At 43.9% G+C, this 14,500-nt stretch overlaps 1 protein-coding gene across 2 annotated transcripts in view; it reads left to right on the forward strand.

Moving 5' to 3' along the window:
• The window catches only part of IKBKB (inhibitor of nuclear factor kappa B kinase subunit beta), a 39,440-nt gene extending 25,079 nt beyond the window's left edge, over window positions 1-14,361 (forward strand). Inside the window, exons 14-21 of one of the 2 annotated variants that reach the window (XM_087706098.1) lie at window positions 187-248; window positions 2,420-2,529; window positions 6,576-6,625; window positions 7,401-7,500; window positions 8,358-8,526; window positions 9,785-9,912; window positions 12,739-12,829; window positions 13,240-14,361. In XM_087706098.1, the coding sequence (XP_087562224.1) occupies window positions 187-248; window positions 2,420-2,529; window positions 6,576-6,625; window positions 7,401-7,500; window positions 8,358-8,526; window positions 9,785-9,912; window positions 12,739-12,829; window positions 13,240-13,308 (779 nt within the window). In that variant the 3' untranslated portion in view covers window positions 13,309-14,361. The remainder of the gene's footprint in view (window positions 1-186; window positions 249-2,419; window positions 2,530-6,575; window positions 6,626-7,400; window positions 7,501-8,357; window positions 8,527-9,784; window positions 9,913-12,738; window positions 12,830-13,239) is intronic. The other variant, XM_087706099.1, reaches the window with a different exon arrangement.
• Window positions 14,362-14,500: the final 139 nt, after the last annotated feature.

The following is a 14,500-nucleotide window of genomic DNA, read 5'->3' on the forward strand; positions in this document are numbered from 1 at the left end:
AATGTCTAGCTGGGCACATGATCTCAATGAATGAAATCCATGTATTCCCCACCAGGGTATCGACATTTTAAAGTTTTTTGTGATACCCAAATGAAACAGCCCAAATAAGGATTTTATTAATTTAGAAACGGGCACATGTTTCTTTTGAAATCAAACTGAAAATCATAGCGGTGTTTCTTTTTACAGCTTCTGAGAAACTGCTACTTGCTTGGAAGGAGATGGAGCAGACCGTTGAGCTTTGTGGAAGAGTAAGTTGCAATTCACTTAAAATCAGATTTGCTACCGTAGAACAAATGTTTTCCCCTCCTCTTGTATCAGCTGGCTGAGGTCACTAAAGGAAGAACCCTGGTTTGTTGAACACTTCAAGATGAGTGGGCCTGCATATAACATTAATGAACAAATCACAATATTGTTGAGTTCGGTGTGTGAACATTGTTCTGTACAAGAGTTCTATATTCCTCTGCTTCTGTGGCAAATAGGCTGAGACCAGAGGTGGTATTTAGTTGGTTCAGTTCGCTCGAACCCGTAGTGGAAATCGTGTGTGGGCCACCCACCCACCCTGGCTCTATGTCGTCCTATTTGAGCACATTTTTGTGGCCGTGCGCATGCGTGGAAGGGGCTCATGCGAGCGAAGTGAGTGCACATTTGTGCAACGTGCATGCGAACTTTTGCGAACTGGTAGGGAAGGTAAGTGAAAACCACACCTGGCTGAGACAGAAAGACAGCTTTAACCAAAGCTGCCTAGTGAAATGTAATGTTCACGATGACATCTGATTCTGGAGGCTCTTTGGTAGTCTGTTACACCAACACCATTGTTTGTGTTCTCGTTCAGAATTTGTAAGCGGCAAGTATTGCTATCCCTCAAAAGTTTTCAACATATTCTTCCCATCAGTGATAGTTGTAGGTTTTTCCATCTTTCCATCTAATAGATGGAATAGATCTATTTCTATTTGTTTCCTCACCTTGTAAGATATCCTCCTTTAACGTTATACACCTTGATGTCAATTGAATCCCCAAATATTTCATTTTTTTCACTACCTGTATGTCCAGTTTCCCCATCAACTCTGTTTTCTGTTTTTCTGTCATATTTTTCACCAAAAATTTTGTTTTATCTTTATTAATCTTCAAACCCACTACTTCTCCACATTCTTCTATTATTTCAACTAGTTTTGACCCTGTTTCTACTGGCTCCTCCATAATAAATACCAACTCATCCACAAATTTATATTCTTTTTTGATTCTGGAGCTACTTGGCTCTTTGGTAGTCTGTTACACCAACACCATTGTTTGTGTTCTGATTCAGAATTTGTAAGCGGCAAGTATTGCTATCCCTCAAAAGCTTGCAACATGTTAAATTGATTTATGCACTGAGCCATCTTTTACAATGAATCAGTGAAAATCTTTTAAAACTTTACTTAGGTTGGTCTTTGGCTTTAGAACCTAAGAAGGATGGTTTTTGCTCTAAATTTGTACCTAGAGATAAACATTAACTCAAATAAAATTTAGGCTTGTGTGTATATATATATGTGTATGTATGTATATATATATATGTATGTGTGTATATATATATATATATTTATGTTATGTTATGTTATGTTATGTTATGTTATGTTATATTATATTATATTATATTATATTATATTATATTATATTATATTATATTATATTATATTATATTTATTATATTATATTATATTATATTATATTATATTATATTATATTATATTATATTATATTATATTATATTATATTATATTATATTATATTATATTATATTAATTATATTATATATCCACTTTTGGCAAGTCGGATAGATTCACATACAAGTTGGCTTCATGCATCATGCCATGTCAAACGTAAGAGGACGTTGGATAATTTGTGACTCAACAAGCTGTGAATATTCAGCCAGTGCTGACATAGTATATTGGATGAACCAGCCATTTGGTCCTCAGACCAGATAATTCTGGATCTAAAAAGAAGTGGCTACAAGCTTGAGGGACGCAGTGGTTCAGTGGCTAAGACTCTTGAGTTTGTTGATCAGAAAGGTCGGCGGTTCGAATTCCTAGCGCTGCGTACTGGTGTGAGCTCCCGTTACTTGTCCCAGCTTCTCCCAACCTAGCAGTTCGAAAGCATGTAAAAAATAGAAAAATAGGAACCACCTTTGGTGGGAAGGTAACAGTGTTCGGTGCGCCTTTGGCGTTGAGTCATGCCGGCCACATGACCACGGACAACGCTGGCTCTTTGGCTTTGAAACGGAGATGAGCACCGCCCCCTAGAGTCTGGAACAACTAGCACAGATGTGCAAGGGGAACCTTTACCTTACCAGTTTGTTAAACTGTAGTTAGAAGCATGTGACTCACTAAGGCCAAACGGCTTTTTCTGCTGTTCTTTCTTTGTCCGCTTTCTTTGCCTCTGAAAGGAGGAAGACGTGGAGCAGCTGGTGAAGAAGACAATGGCCCTGCAGACAGACATTGTGGAACTACAGAGAATCCCACAGGGCGGAAAACAAGGGAGCTCCTTGGATGATCTGTAAGTTGTGGCTTCATGGTACTCCTTATCTAGCAGTCATAATTCTGCTTAAAACAAGGATCTGTTCCAATATCCATTAGTTGGAAGCAACAAAGGCCTTCTTCCCCACCCCCAATATTCTATATAATGAATAAGTTGTGTTCATATAATATACCTGATTCCGTTGTTCCATTAAGGCAAATATGTCTGGGCACTGCTTGACCCCATGGACAACGTTCCTCCAGGCCTTCCTGTCCTCTATCATTCTCTGGAGTCCATTCAAGCTCACGCCAACTGTTTCAGTGACTCCATCCATCCACCTCCTTCTCTGCTGTCCCCTTCTTCTTCTTTTGCCCTCCATCTTTCCCAGCATGAGGCTCTTCTCCAGGGAGTCCTTCCTTCTCATTAGGTGGCCAAAGTCTTTTGAGATTCCTCTTCAGGATCTGGCCTTCTAAAGAGCACTCAGGGTGGATCTCCTCTATGACTGACTGATTGGATCTCCTTGCAGTCCAAGGGATCGCAGGAGTCTTCTCCAGCACTAGAGTCCAAAGGCCTCCCTTCTTTGGCGCTCAGCCTTCCTTAGGGTCCAACCTTCACAGCCATCCATTGCAACTGGGGAAACCATAGCCTTGACTAGAGGCACTTTTGTTGGCAGGGGGATGTCTCTGCTTTTTAGGATGCTGTCTATATTTGCCATTGCTTTCCTCCCCAGGAGCAAGCCTCTTTTAATTTCTTGGCTGCAGTCCCCATCTGTGCTGATCTTGGAGCCCAGGAAAATAAAATCCGTCTCTGCCTCCATTTCTTCCCCATCTATTTGGCAGGAATTGAGAGGGCAGGATTCCATGATATTAGTTTTCTTAATGTTGAGTTTCAAGCCAACTTTCGTACTCTCCTTCTTCACCCGTGTCAAGAGGCTCTTTAAGATTGAGATTTATTAGATTTATATGCCGCCCTTCTCCCAAGGACTCATGGCGGCGTACAACGATTAAAAGAAACACATAATATAAAAGTTAAACAAAAATAAATGGAATATCCCAAACCCAATTAAAATTGACAATACATTTTTTAAAAAAAAATTCGAATTAAAATTAACAGTGATCAATACTTTATTTTGTTTTGTTCAGGCCAGGCTGGCTTGCTGGAAAAGCCAACTTTTTAGGGTGCGTCGGAAGGACCGGAGGTCGGGGATTATACGAAGCTCCGGGGGCAGCTCATTCCAGAGGGAAGGCGCTCCCACAGAGAAGGCTCTCTCCCTGGGGGTCACTAGCCGACACTGTCTGGCCGACGGCACCCTGAGGAGGCCAACTCTGTGGGATTGCACTGGATGAAGGGAGGCTACCAGTGGCAGTAGGTGGTCTCGCAGGTACCCTGGGCCTAAGCCATGGAGTGCTTTAAAGGTCATAATTAGTACCTTGAATCGCACCCGGAAGACAACCGGAAACCAGTGCAGGCCGCCTAAAAGGGGTGTAACATGGGAGCACCTAGGTGCCCCCATGATAACCTGCGCAGCTGCATTCTGGACCAGTTGAAGCTTCCGGGTGCTCTTCAAGGGCAGCCCCATGTAGAGAGCGTTACAGTAGTCCAGGCGAGAAAGGACGAGGGCATGAGTGACTGTGCACTCCGATCCAGGAAGCGGCGCAACTGACGGACCAAACGAACCTGGTAAAAGCCCCCCCCCCCCCAACCCGGTCACGGCCGTCAAGTGTTCTTCTAAACTAAGCCGCGTATCCAAGAGGACGGCCAGATTGCGGGCCCTTTCTGAGGGGGCTAAAATTTCTCCCCCTATCATCAAAGATGGAACAAGATGCACAAATCAGGATGACGGAAACCACAGCCACTCCGTCTTGGAGGGATTGAGCTTGAGCCTGTTCCTCCCCCTCCAGATCCGCACAGCCTCCAGGCATCGGGACATCACGTCGAGGGCATCATTTGGGTGGTTTGGGGTAGAGATGAAAAGTTGGGTATCATCAGCATATTGATGATACCGTACCCCAAAACCACGGATGATCTCACCCAGTGGTTTCATATATATGTTGAACAGGAGGGGCGAGAGAACCGACCCCTGGGGCACCCCACAAGTGACGCACCTCGGGGTCGATCCTTGCCCTCCAGTCAACACAAACTGCTACCGATCCGACAGGTAGGAGAACCACCGTAAAACGGTGCCCCCCACTCCCAACCCCCCTAGTCGTCACAGTAGGATACCATGGTCAATGGTATCGAAAGCCGCTGAGAGGTCTAATAGGACCAGGACAGAGGAGCAGCCCCTGTCCTGGGCCCGCCAGAGATCATTGGCCAACGCGACCAATGCCATCTCTGTGCTGTATCTGGGCCTGAAACCTGACTGAAACGGATCCAGGTAGGCAGCTTCATCCAGGGACTGGGGAAGCTGACGTGCTACCACGCTCTCAACAACCTTCGCTACAAAGCGAAGGTTGGAGACCGGATGATAGTTGGCTAAAGAAGCTGGATCCAGGGAAGGCTTCTTAAGGAGGGGCCTCACCACCGCCTCCTTCAAGGCGGTGGGAAAGAACCCCTCTCTCAATTAAGTGTTGTAATCGCCTGGAGCCAGCCTCGTGTCACCTCCCTTCATCTCCGTCGACTCGCCTGAATCTACCCAGTCAGAGTCTAAGCCTGTCCGGATCTGAGCAATTGTATCATGCAGATACTGAACAAATTCTTCAGCCCTACCCTGCAAGGGGTCTTTCCCAGCTCCTTGGTTAAGTAAGGAGTGGGTCACCCTAAACAGGGCGGCTGGGCAGTTATCTGTGGACGCGATAAGAGCAGAAAAATGTTGCCATTTTGCCGCTTTTATCGCTACTAAGTAAGATTTAATATGAATTCTTACTAGTGTTCGATCAGATTCGGACCGACTGGCCCTCGAACCACTCTCTAGGTGTCTTTTCCAGCGTTTCATCTCCCGCAGCTCCTCGGTAAACCAGGGGGCTACCCGGGATCGACACCGGGTCAGAGGCCACAAAGGCACAACATGATCCAAAGCCCCAGTGGCCGCCCAGTGGCTTCCACTAGGGCTTCAGTCGAGTTGTGAGCAAGGGATTCAGGAAAAGTCCCAAGCTCCATCAGGAACCTTTCAGGGTCCATCAGGCGCCTGGGCGGAACCATCTAATCGGTTCCGCATCCCTGCGGTGAGAGGGTAGCAGTATGGAAGTCAAGCCTGATGAGGAAATGATCCGACCATGACAAGGGTTGGATAGAAATATCCCCTAAATCTAGATCATTCATCCACTGCCCAGAGACAAAAATCAGGTCGAGCGTGCATCCCCCATTATGGGTGGGGTCTTGAATTAACTGAGTTAGGTCCATAGCCATCATGGAAGCCATGAACTCCCGAGCTGACTTGAATGTCTTGCCAATGGAAGGCAGATTGAAATCCCCCAGGATCATAAGCCTGGGGAAATCAACTTTAGTTCCTCTTCGCTTTCTGCGCCTATATTACAAGGGCCCTAGTCAAATTGCCACCTAGGAAAGGCAGCTTTCTTAGGTGACATCCTAGACACCACAACAATGGTCAGGGAGGAGAAGAGTAAAAGAAGATAATTAGTTTATTTATTTGCTCAAACATGTCCAACACACCTTCTTCCTCCTTCTATTTTCCCCCACAACAACAACCCTGTGAGGTGAGCTGAGAGGGACTAGCCCAAGGGTTATATAGATCTGCAATAGCCTTACTATGATTAAAATCACCGTGGATAAAAGTTAGGACTGAAACACGAGTATCTATCGAGATGGAATCCCAAAGCACCACTGTTTTAGTAGGATTTTTATAGCAACTTTGCTCTGTTGGCCACTAGAGCACACGGTAACCCTTTTATTAATCCTTTTGTTTCTGTTCATTGGGGAAGTGAATTAAGTCTGCAGCCCCAGGTTGATTTTGACTAAAACTGACTCACTTCCTGCTGACCAGAGGTAGAAAACATATCTATTGCACACTATAGTTAATGTATTATCTGAACAGAACAGTAGAAACTTTTGAGATATCGAAAGCTCATTGCAACTGATTTCAAACAATATTTGAAATTTTATTCTTCAATTTTTATTTTCAATAGGGAGAACCAGGCAAGAGAGTTGTACCGGAAATTGAGAGAAAAACCAAGAGGTAATTTTTTTTTAAAACAGAATTGGAATCTTGCTCCATAGTTTATTCCAAAGACCACTTTATAAAACCAGAGAGAAATATCCAGATGCAATTTTCAAGCATAAATCTTCTGTCATTTTAACTCATTCCGAACTCCCCCACCCCACCCCCCAATTTCTTAATCTGGATTTTATTTTACAAAACATAAAGTACTGCTGCTATCCTAGGCAGACCATTTGATGTAACTCACTTCTTTTTTTGTAAAAAGGATGGTACAAATCTGGATTTTTGTCACCGCTTTCACCCAAATAGAACTGATTTCTAAATAGTTTTAGAAAATACAAATGAATGTCATCTGCACTAAGATATGTAACAAAACGTAATTATGCCATATTTGAGGCAAACAGGAGTCTTCCCTCAGAGTTTGGTGACATGTGACTAATAAGGGTATTTTTTTTTTGTTCCTGAACTCAAAGAGTAAGGCATGTGCAAGTTGTTTTAAGCAGCTACAGACAAGTTCTTCGTTTGCATGCTCCACAAATAACCTTTTAGAATAGAAAACACAGCATTGTCAAACTACTGAACTTCTGTTGCATTTATTTCCTTTTGGGTGACAACCCAAGACTTAATGCTTGGGAATCCTTGAAGCTGGTGGGTCCAAAGCATTGAAAGCTACCAGGGTAGCACAACCGCTCTTTGGCCCTCCAGCAATGGCAGAATTTAGCAATCTCTCTTTCATCTCTTCTCCTGTCTAAAATAGTTCATGGTGTTTTGCATGCTTCTCATTGTTCTCCAGATCAAAGGACTAGCGGGGACAGCCAAGAAGTAGTACGATTGCTTCTACAGGCAATCCAGACCTTTGAAAAGAAGATTCGCCTCCTTTATGTTCAACTCAGGTAAGACTCTCAAAATTGCTGGGCTTTGAATTTGGAGCGGGAGTGTCGGGGGGGGGGGGGAATAGTGTCAGTACACAGAGAGCTAAAAGTAACCGTAACCTCCTGGCCTCCTGGGGTGCAGCTGCTAATACCGTGTTTCCCCGAAAATACGACTTGTCCTGAAACTAAGACCTTACCACATTTTTCACATGGGCAAAAATAAAAGCCCCCCCCCCAAATAAGCCCCCTGGACAACCCACCCTCTGGCCCACAACCATAGAGCGCAGCCAGTCCACAACCATAGAGTACACTCCTAGAGCAGCCGCTGCTGGAAGAATTGGAAGCCGAGTTCCGGAGTTTAGAAGCCGGAGAAGAAGTTATGCTCGGAGCGTGGTGGCAAAAGCGGTGGCAGTGCCCTGGCCTGCAGGGAGAGCTGGGTCAGGGCATGGGGAGGCTGGGAGGCATGCGTGCTGGGGGCGGAACAGGCGCTCGCGCAACCACCCTCTCCAGCCGGGCAGAGCTCCATGCACTGACCTAGGGGGGTATACTGAATGTGCCAAGCTGCGGGAACTGGGGGGCGGGCAAAGCGCCATGTGGCTTGGTGCCTTAGGGCTACCCCCTAGGTCGGTGAATGGTGCTCTGCCCGGCTGGAGAGGGGGTTTGCCAGGCAGCTGCTCGTGAGTGTGGTCACCTCATGGCTGCTTCACCCCTGAGGCTGTGGGAGCCCGCTCACAAGGGGGCAGCCACCCGGCAACCCCAAAACAATAAGGCCTCCCCTGATAATAAGGCCCAAGCCATATTTTGTGGGTCAAAAGAAAATAAGACCCTGTCTTATTTTCAGGGAAACACGGTGGGTGTTTTGATTGTCATTTTTGCAGTAATACCGTGGTTTGCAAGCAGAAGGCCCTGGAACTATTTCCTAAGGTGGATGAGGTGATGACTCTGATGCACGAAGATGAGAAAACAGTTGTCCGGCTTCAGGAGAAACGACAGAAGGAGCTCTGGAATCTCCTGAAAATTGCATGTGTGAGTAAAATCTCACTACAGGTAATCCTCGATTTACATTTGTTCAGTGACCCAAAGATGCTTTTTCAAGAGGCAACTGGACTTTCCAGAAAGCCCAGTTGCCTCTTGAAATAGCACCTTTGAGACAACCATGACCTGCATGACAGAGAATCGCCATAGACATTTAGCTATGCACAGTTGAAGAAGCTTCTTGGATGAGAAGCAAAATGTCTTCAAAGAAAAACCAGAAAGTCCAGTTGCTTCTTGAAAAAGCATCTTTGGGACAACCTGGATGACTGAGAATCTCCATAGATGTTCGTTCAGTAACCATTCAGCGTTATAATGGCACAGAAAAATAGTAATAAACAATAGTACTTAGATTTATATACCGCTTCACAGAGCTTTCCAGCCCTTTCTAAGCAGTTTGCAGAGTCAGCCTATTGTCCCCCAACAATCTGGGTCCTCATTTTACCCACCTCGGAAGGATGGAAGGCTGAGTCAACCTTGAGCTGGTCAGGATCAAACTTCCTGGCTGTGGGCAGAGTTAGCCTGCAATACGGCGTTCTAACCACAAGGAAGGAGAAAGGAAGGAAAAAAGGGAGGAAGGAATGAGAAAGGAAGGGAGGAAGGAAGGAGGGAGAGAGGAAGGAAGCAAAGAAGGAAGAAAGGAATAGCAATAGTATTTAGTTTTATATACAGCTTCACAGAGCTTTCCAGCCCTTTCTAAGCGGTTTGCAGAGTCAGCCTCTTGCCTCCAACAAGCTGGGTCCTCATTTTGCCCACCTCGGAAGGATGGAAGGTTGAGTTAATCTGGAGGTGGTTAGGATCGAACTGCTGGCAGTGAACAGTGAATTAGCCTGCAGTACTGCATTCTGACCACTGCGCCACTATGGCAAAAAATGACTTATGGCAGTTCTTCACACAACCATTGCACCACCCCCATGGTCATGTGATCAGAATTCGGACGCTTGGCATTTGGATGATATTTATAAAGGTTGTAGTCTCACAGAGTTATGTCATCACCTTCTGACAAGCAAAACCAACCAGGAAGCCAGATTCACTTAACAACCGTGGCAGGAAAGTTCATAGAATGAGGCAAAGCTCACATGTTTTGCATGGCAGCAGACATTTTCAACTCAGTTGTGGTCACAAGTCAAGGACTTCCTATATCTAAACCTACTTGATGGGAAATGCTCCAATTTCATAGCATTGGCCATGTTGGTTTAAGGCATCCCAATAGCCTACCCAATTTCCAGTTGGCATGCAAAGACACCTTTTCCCCCTCTTTCCCCTTCTGCAGAGCAAAGTCCGTGGGCCGGTCAGCGGAAGTCCAGATAGTATCAACATATCGCGTCCTAATAACCCTGGTCAGCTGTCACTCCAGGTTATAACTCCACAAAATCATTTGGTGGACTCTGGGGTTAAAAGGTAATTGTGGTGTCCTATTCCAAATTGGGTCTTTTTTGAGTTGAACTTTACATAGTTTAATGGTTTAGAAATAGTTTCCATTGCTGCCTTCTGGGATTTCTTTCTTTTCTTCCTCCCTTCCTCCCTCTCTCCTTCCTTTTACCTCCCACCCTTTCCTTTTCCATTCTTTCTTTCCAGTTTACCTTGAAATTAGCATTCTGTCCTAAAAGTCATCTGATCCAGTCTCATTTTGCTGCTTGAGATGAAACGTAGGTCCTACCTGATATGTTGCTTCTCAGTGTGTTGCGGGAGGGTCCAAGAATGGGTTGTCATGCCCTTTTCTGCCCAGAGACTCAGTCATCAAATTGTAGCCATGCCTCCGTGCCCTCTCTGCCTGGCTCATTTTGACAAAGACACAGCTGTGGATAAATGGCCTATTCGCTAACTGTGCTGCACTCTTGGACTACGGATCTCCCATCTACAGGGTGGGTTTGGACTCTCCTGCAACCCCTGAGAAGCAAGGTATCAGGTAGGACCAACATGTATTCTCCAGTGCGGTTGTGGAAAGGTCCAAGAATGGGACATACCAAAGCGGCAGTCCTAAGGACGTGGAACTGACTGGTCCGGAGTTCCTGATGTAGTGAGCACTCTCCTGGGCAAGACTGAGTCGAAACTGGGGCCAAGCAGAGAGGCACGGAGGCGTGCCAACAATTTGATGACTCTGTCCCTGGGGAGAAAAGGACATGACAACCCATTCTTGGACCCTCCCACGACCACACTAGAGAACAGCCAAGGTCAACCAGGGGCTGCCACTTGCCTTCCAGAGTTATTGCGTCTGTTCTGTTTTGCATTAAGAGTTAGTTTCCTTTCGACTTGAAGCTCCAATCAAAAGCAGTTGATCTTGTTTTCATAAGGGGGGCAAGTCATAGGCAGCAGTGCAGGATCATATAATGCAATATAGAAATATCTCAGTCTTTTAACGCTTCATCCAGGAGATAAGAGTCTTCCTGAGCACATTATTCAGTTATATTTCTCATGCATGAAGGCAAATTTTTGTGTCCCAGGACCCAATCTGGGTCAGGCACCTGGACCAGAGGTTTACTCTTCCGAGTTTTCAGACTTACATTGGAGCCCATCTTCAGGGAACTTCTCTACTGGAATATGGGCTATACTATGCTTCGTTTTTATGCGGTGCCCTCCTACTGGACGATTGTTGGGTTGATGGGCGGTGATTGGTTGTTTTTCCTTGTGCCGCCAAGTCCTTGACTCCTAAGTATTTGATAAGCTGGTGGTAAATCAGCACTGACAAGGAGCATGTTTCCCAGGCTTCAATCATTTCCCTGGCTATCTTTGTACCTGCTCGGCCAACAATCTTAATAGCTGGGAAATTGAAGTTAGATTTCTGCCTAGCTTTGTAAAGCAGAAATGAAAACAAATTTGAGTGGGAAGTGCTACTGCTTGCCCATTTAAAATCTCTCAGATTACCAGCCTCAAATAAAAGGTTTAATCCCTTTTAGTACATATTATGCTTTTGCTCTTAAACATCTGCAGATGTCATTGTCTCTTGAACCCAGATGGTTGGCCTAAAATCAACTGCAGCAGCTCCATTTCAGCTCCTGTCTAGAACCTGCTTAATTTAAAATGTGTATCTCCCAAGTTCTGATACACAGGACAGCAATCCCATTTTGGCATACAGACAATTTAATGCTCCCTCTCTCCCCCCCCCTCTCTCTCTCACACACACACACACACACACACACACACACACACACCAGCCTCAAAATAGAAGCAGCTGTTGGAAACCAGGCTGCCAGATATGTAGCAGGGCAGCATTACTGAAATACTTTCAGTTCATAAAGAAACTTCTCTTTCCCTTTTTTTGAAAGAGATAAGGGACACGTGAATCGGATTGATACCTAACTGTGATTTATATTTAGACATTTAGACATCAGTGGAGATCTCTAAAGGGACTCGGTGGCTCAGTGGCTAAGACGCTGAGCTTGTCGATTGCAATACAGCGGTTCGAATCCCTGGCGCTGCGTAAGGGAGTGAGCTCCCGTTACTTATCCCAGCTTCTGCCAACCTAGCAGTCCGAAAGCACGTAAAAAATGCAAGTAGAAAAATAGGAACCAGCTTGGGTGGGAAGGTAACAGCGTTCCCTGTGCCTTCGGCATTGAGTCATGCCGGCCACATGACCACCGAGACATCTTCAGACAGCACTGGCTCTTTGGCTTTGAAAAGGGGATGAATACTGCCCCCTAGAGTCGGGAATGACTAGCACATATGTGCGAGGAGAACCTTTACCTTAGAGATCTCTAAAAACAAACCTAGGTGCTTCAAGATGCCAAAATACACAGAACACAATTCAGCCATTTTATTTGGTCGAAAATATATTTAAATGTCTGATTATAGATTCACGGTACCAACAGGTCCTTTGGAGCATAAGTAATACATACTCATGTTAGGAGGGGAAAGCTAGTAAATCATATGTAAAGAGTAGCAGATTTTGGCTGCAAATACACAGCTCATGAAGGGAATACTTAGTTTCATTATGAGTACATAAGCCAAACAAAATATGTTTCACTGTTTATGCAACAGAGGAGTGAATTACTGGTTCCCGATATCTTTTTATGTATATTTTTTAATATTCTGCCAGAGGGGGTAGAATCAATGTTATGGAAAATAAGTACTATTTTAATTGGCCTAGTAGAGACTTCTTAGAGATGAAAACTTTGCTTGCTCTTGACAAAAGCAAGCAGTGAGTTAGGAGGGTGGCCTCTCTTTGTACCCAATATTTTGCCTGTGAAATGTCTTTATAAAGCTTCCTTTTATAATTTTATCTCTTAGTGAGGATCTTCTGGTGGAAACTCACAGCCTCTGTAGTCAGCTGGAGAATGTCATGGTGGATACAATGAAGGATCAAGAGCACAGCTTTATGGTAAATTCTGGTCCTCTCTAGCAGATGGGTGATGGTTTGGGAGAAAAATAATAAGAGCCATTCTCACTTTTCAGCCAACTAGTTATATAGAATACTGCTTAAACAGAGATAGAAAATAGAAAAGAAAAATTAAAAAGGGGGGACAATTTACTTAATTCACATATCTATTGTTCTATCTCACAACCGAGCGTTTTAAGACATGGAGGCCACATCCAGCCCACGGGCTGTTCCACTCTGGCCTGGGGTAGCAGGCATAATCTTTGGGGGTGGGAGTAGGTGGGAGACAGGGCATCAGCCCTCCCCAACAGTCTTGGTTTCTCATGTGGAAAAATTAACTGTTCACCTCTGGCCTATATATGTTAACTAACACAGAGTACATTAATAGGAACATGCATTTTCTTTATATTTAGACTTTGGACTGGAGTTGGCTGGAACTTCCAGCGGAAGAAAGAAAAAGACTAGAACAAACTCAGATGTGAATATAATCTTAATTTAATCACATAATAATTAACTTTCCATCATGTTGATGACCTCACATTAGTGTAAAGTGCTGTTCTTGTGAAGAAATCTATACTTGAAGCCTACTGGGTGACCCTAAGTCTTGTATTTGATTCTTACTCTACTGTAATATAAACTATATTTTTCTGTACGGTTTTCATTGTTCACCTGATAGTGCCTGTTTCCATATTACTGCTTAATTGCAGAGACTGAAAACAGTTGGCATACATTTTGTTACTCGGAAGTACACAAGAAAAAAGAAATCTCCATTTCCAGCAAGAATGTGGAGCATTCTTAACATGAGGCTTCCGCATATGATACAATTCTGTTAATATTGCTCTGAATATATTTGTGGGACAGAAGCTGCATTTGATGTAGGGACAGAGGCCAACACATCAGTCTGTCTACACACAATCTTTCCTCCTGAAGTCATTGGAAAGTTTGAATGGCATTTGCAGGGGCTAAATACAACACTCCCAGCATCTACTTTTACAGCTTCAATGGACTTTGGTGTCAACAGTTTTTGGAGAGAAGTAAAAATCTCATCAAAGAAATAAAAAGATACAGTAACCAAAATAAGGCTTCGGTAAGGGGTAAATTTACCAGACTTCTTCAATTGTGAATAGGCAAAAAGTTTTGGTCCCCTCTAGCCAGGTTTTGTATTGAGTTATGGTTAAAAATATTGAAAGCGGTGAATTTCAAAATTCCTAGGATTTGAGGAACCACCAATATTCCATGGTTCAATTATTCCCAGTGATATATATTTTTCTAAAAAGAGGAATAAATGGATACATTAAGCTTACATTTTAAAACACATTGTTAAAAGATAACACTTTGTGCCTTAAAGTCTTTTCCTGAATCTTTTTCCCAAGTCAAATGTTCTGCAGGTCTCAGATCAGTTTAAAAAAATTATCTGTCCTCCAACTGCAAAAAAAGGATCTCATTATTTTTTTACAGTAGACCCATGATGGAAAAATATGTATTGTTGTAATAAAGGCTATAAATTACCAATTTCAATACAGAAACAGACTTAACACAGTGGCTATTTTATTGATTTATTTGTTAAGCAGTATTAATTGATAGTATCTGAAAGGCACACATTGTCATCATGCTATTCTGTGAGAGGGAAATAGCAAAAAAAAATAAAAAAAAATCCCAAATGGTGAGTGCTGC

This window comes from Thamnophis sirtalis, unplaced genomic scaffold, assembly GCF_051295495.1.
Source record: "Thamnophis sirtalis isolate CommonGarterSnake01/CBP01778 unplaced genomic scaffold, rThaSir2_p1.2 scaffold_2, whole genome shotgun sequence".
Classification (NCBI taxonomy): Eukaryota; Metazoa; Chordata; class Lepidosauria; order Squamata; family Natricidae; genus Thamnophis; species Thamnophis sirtalis.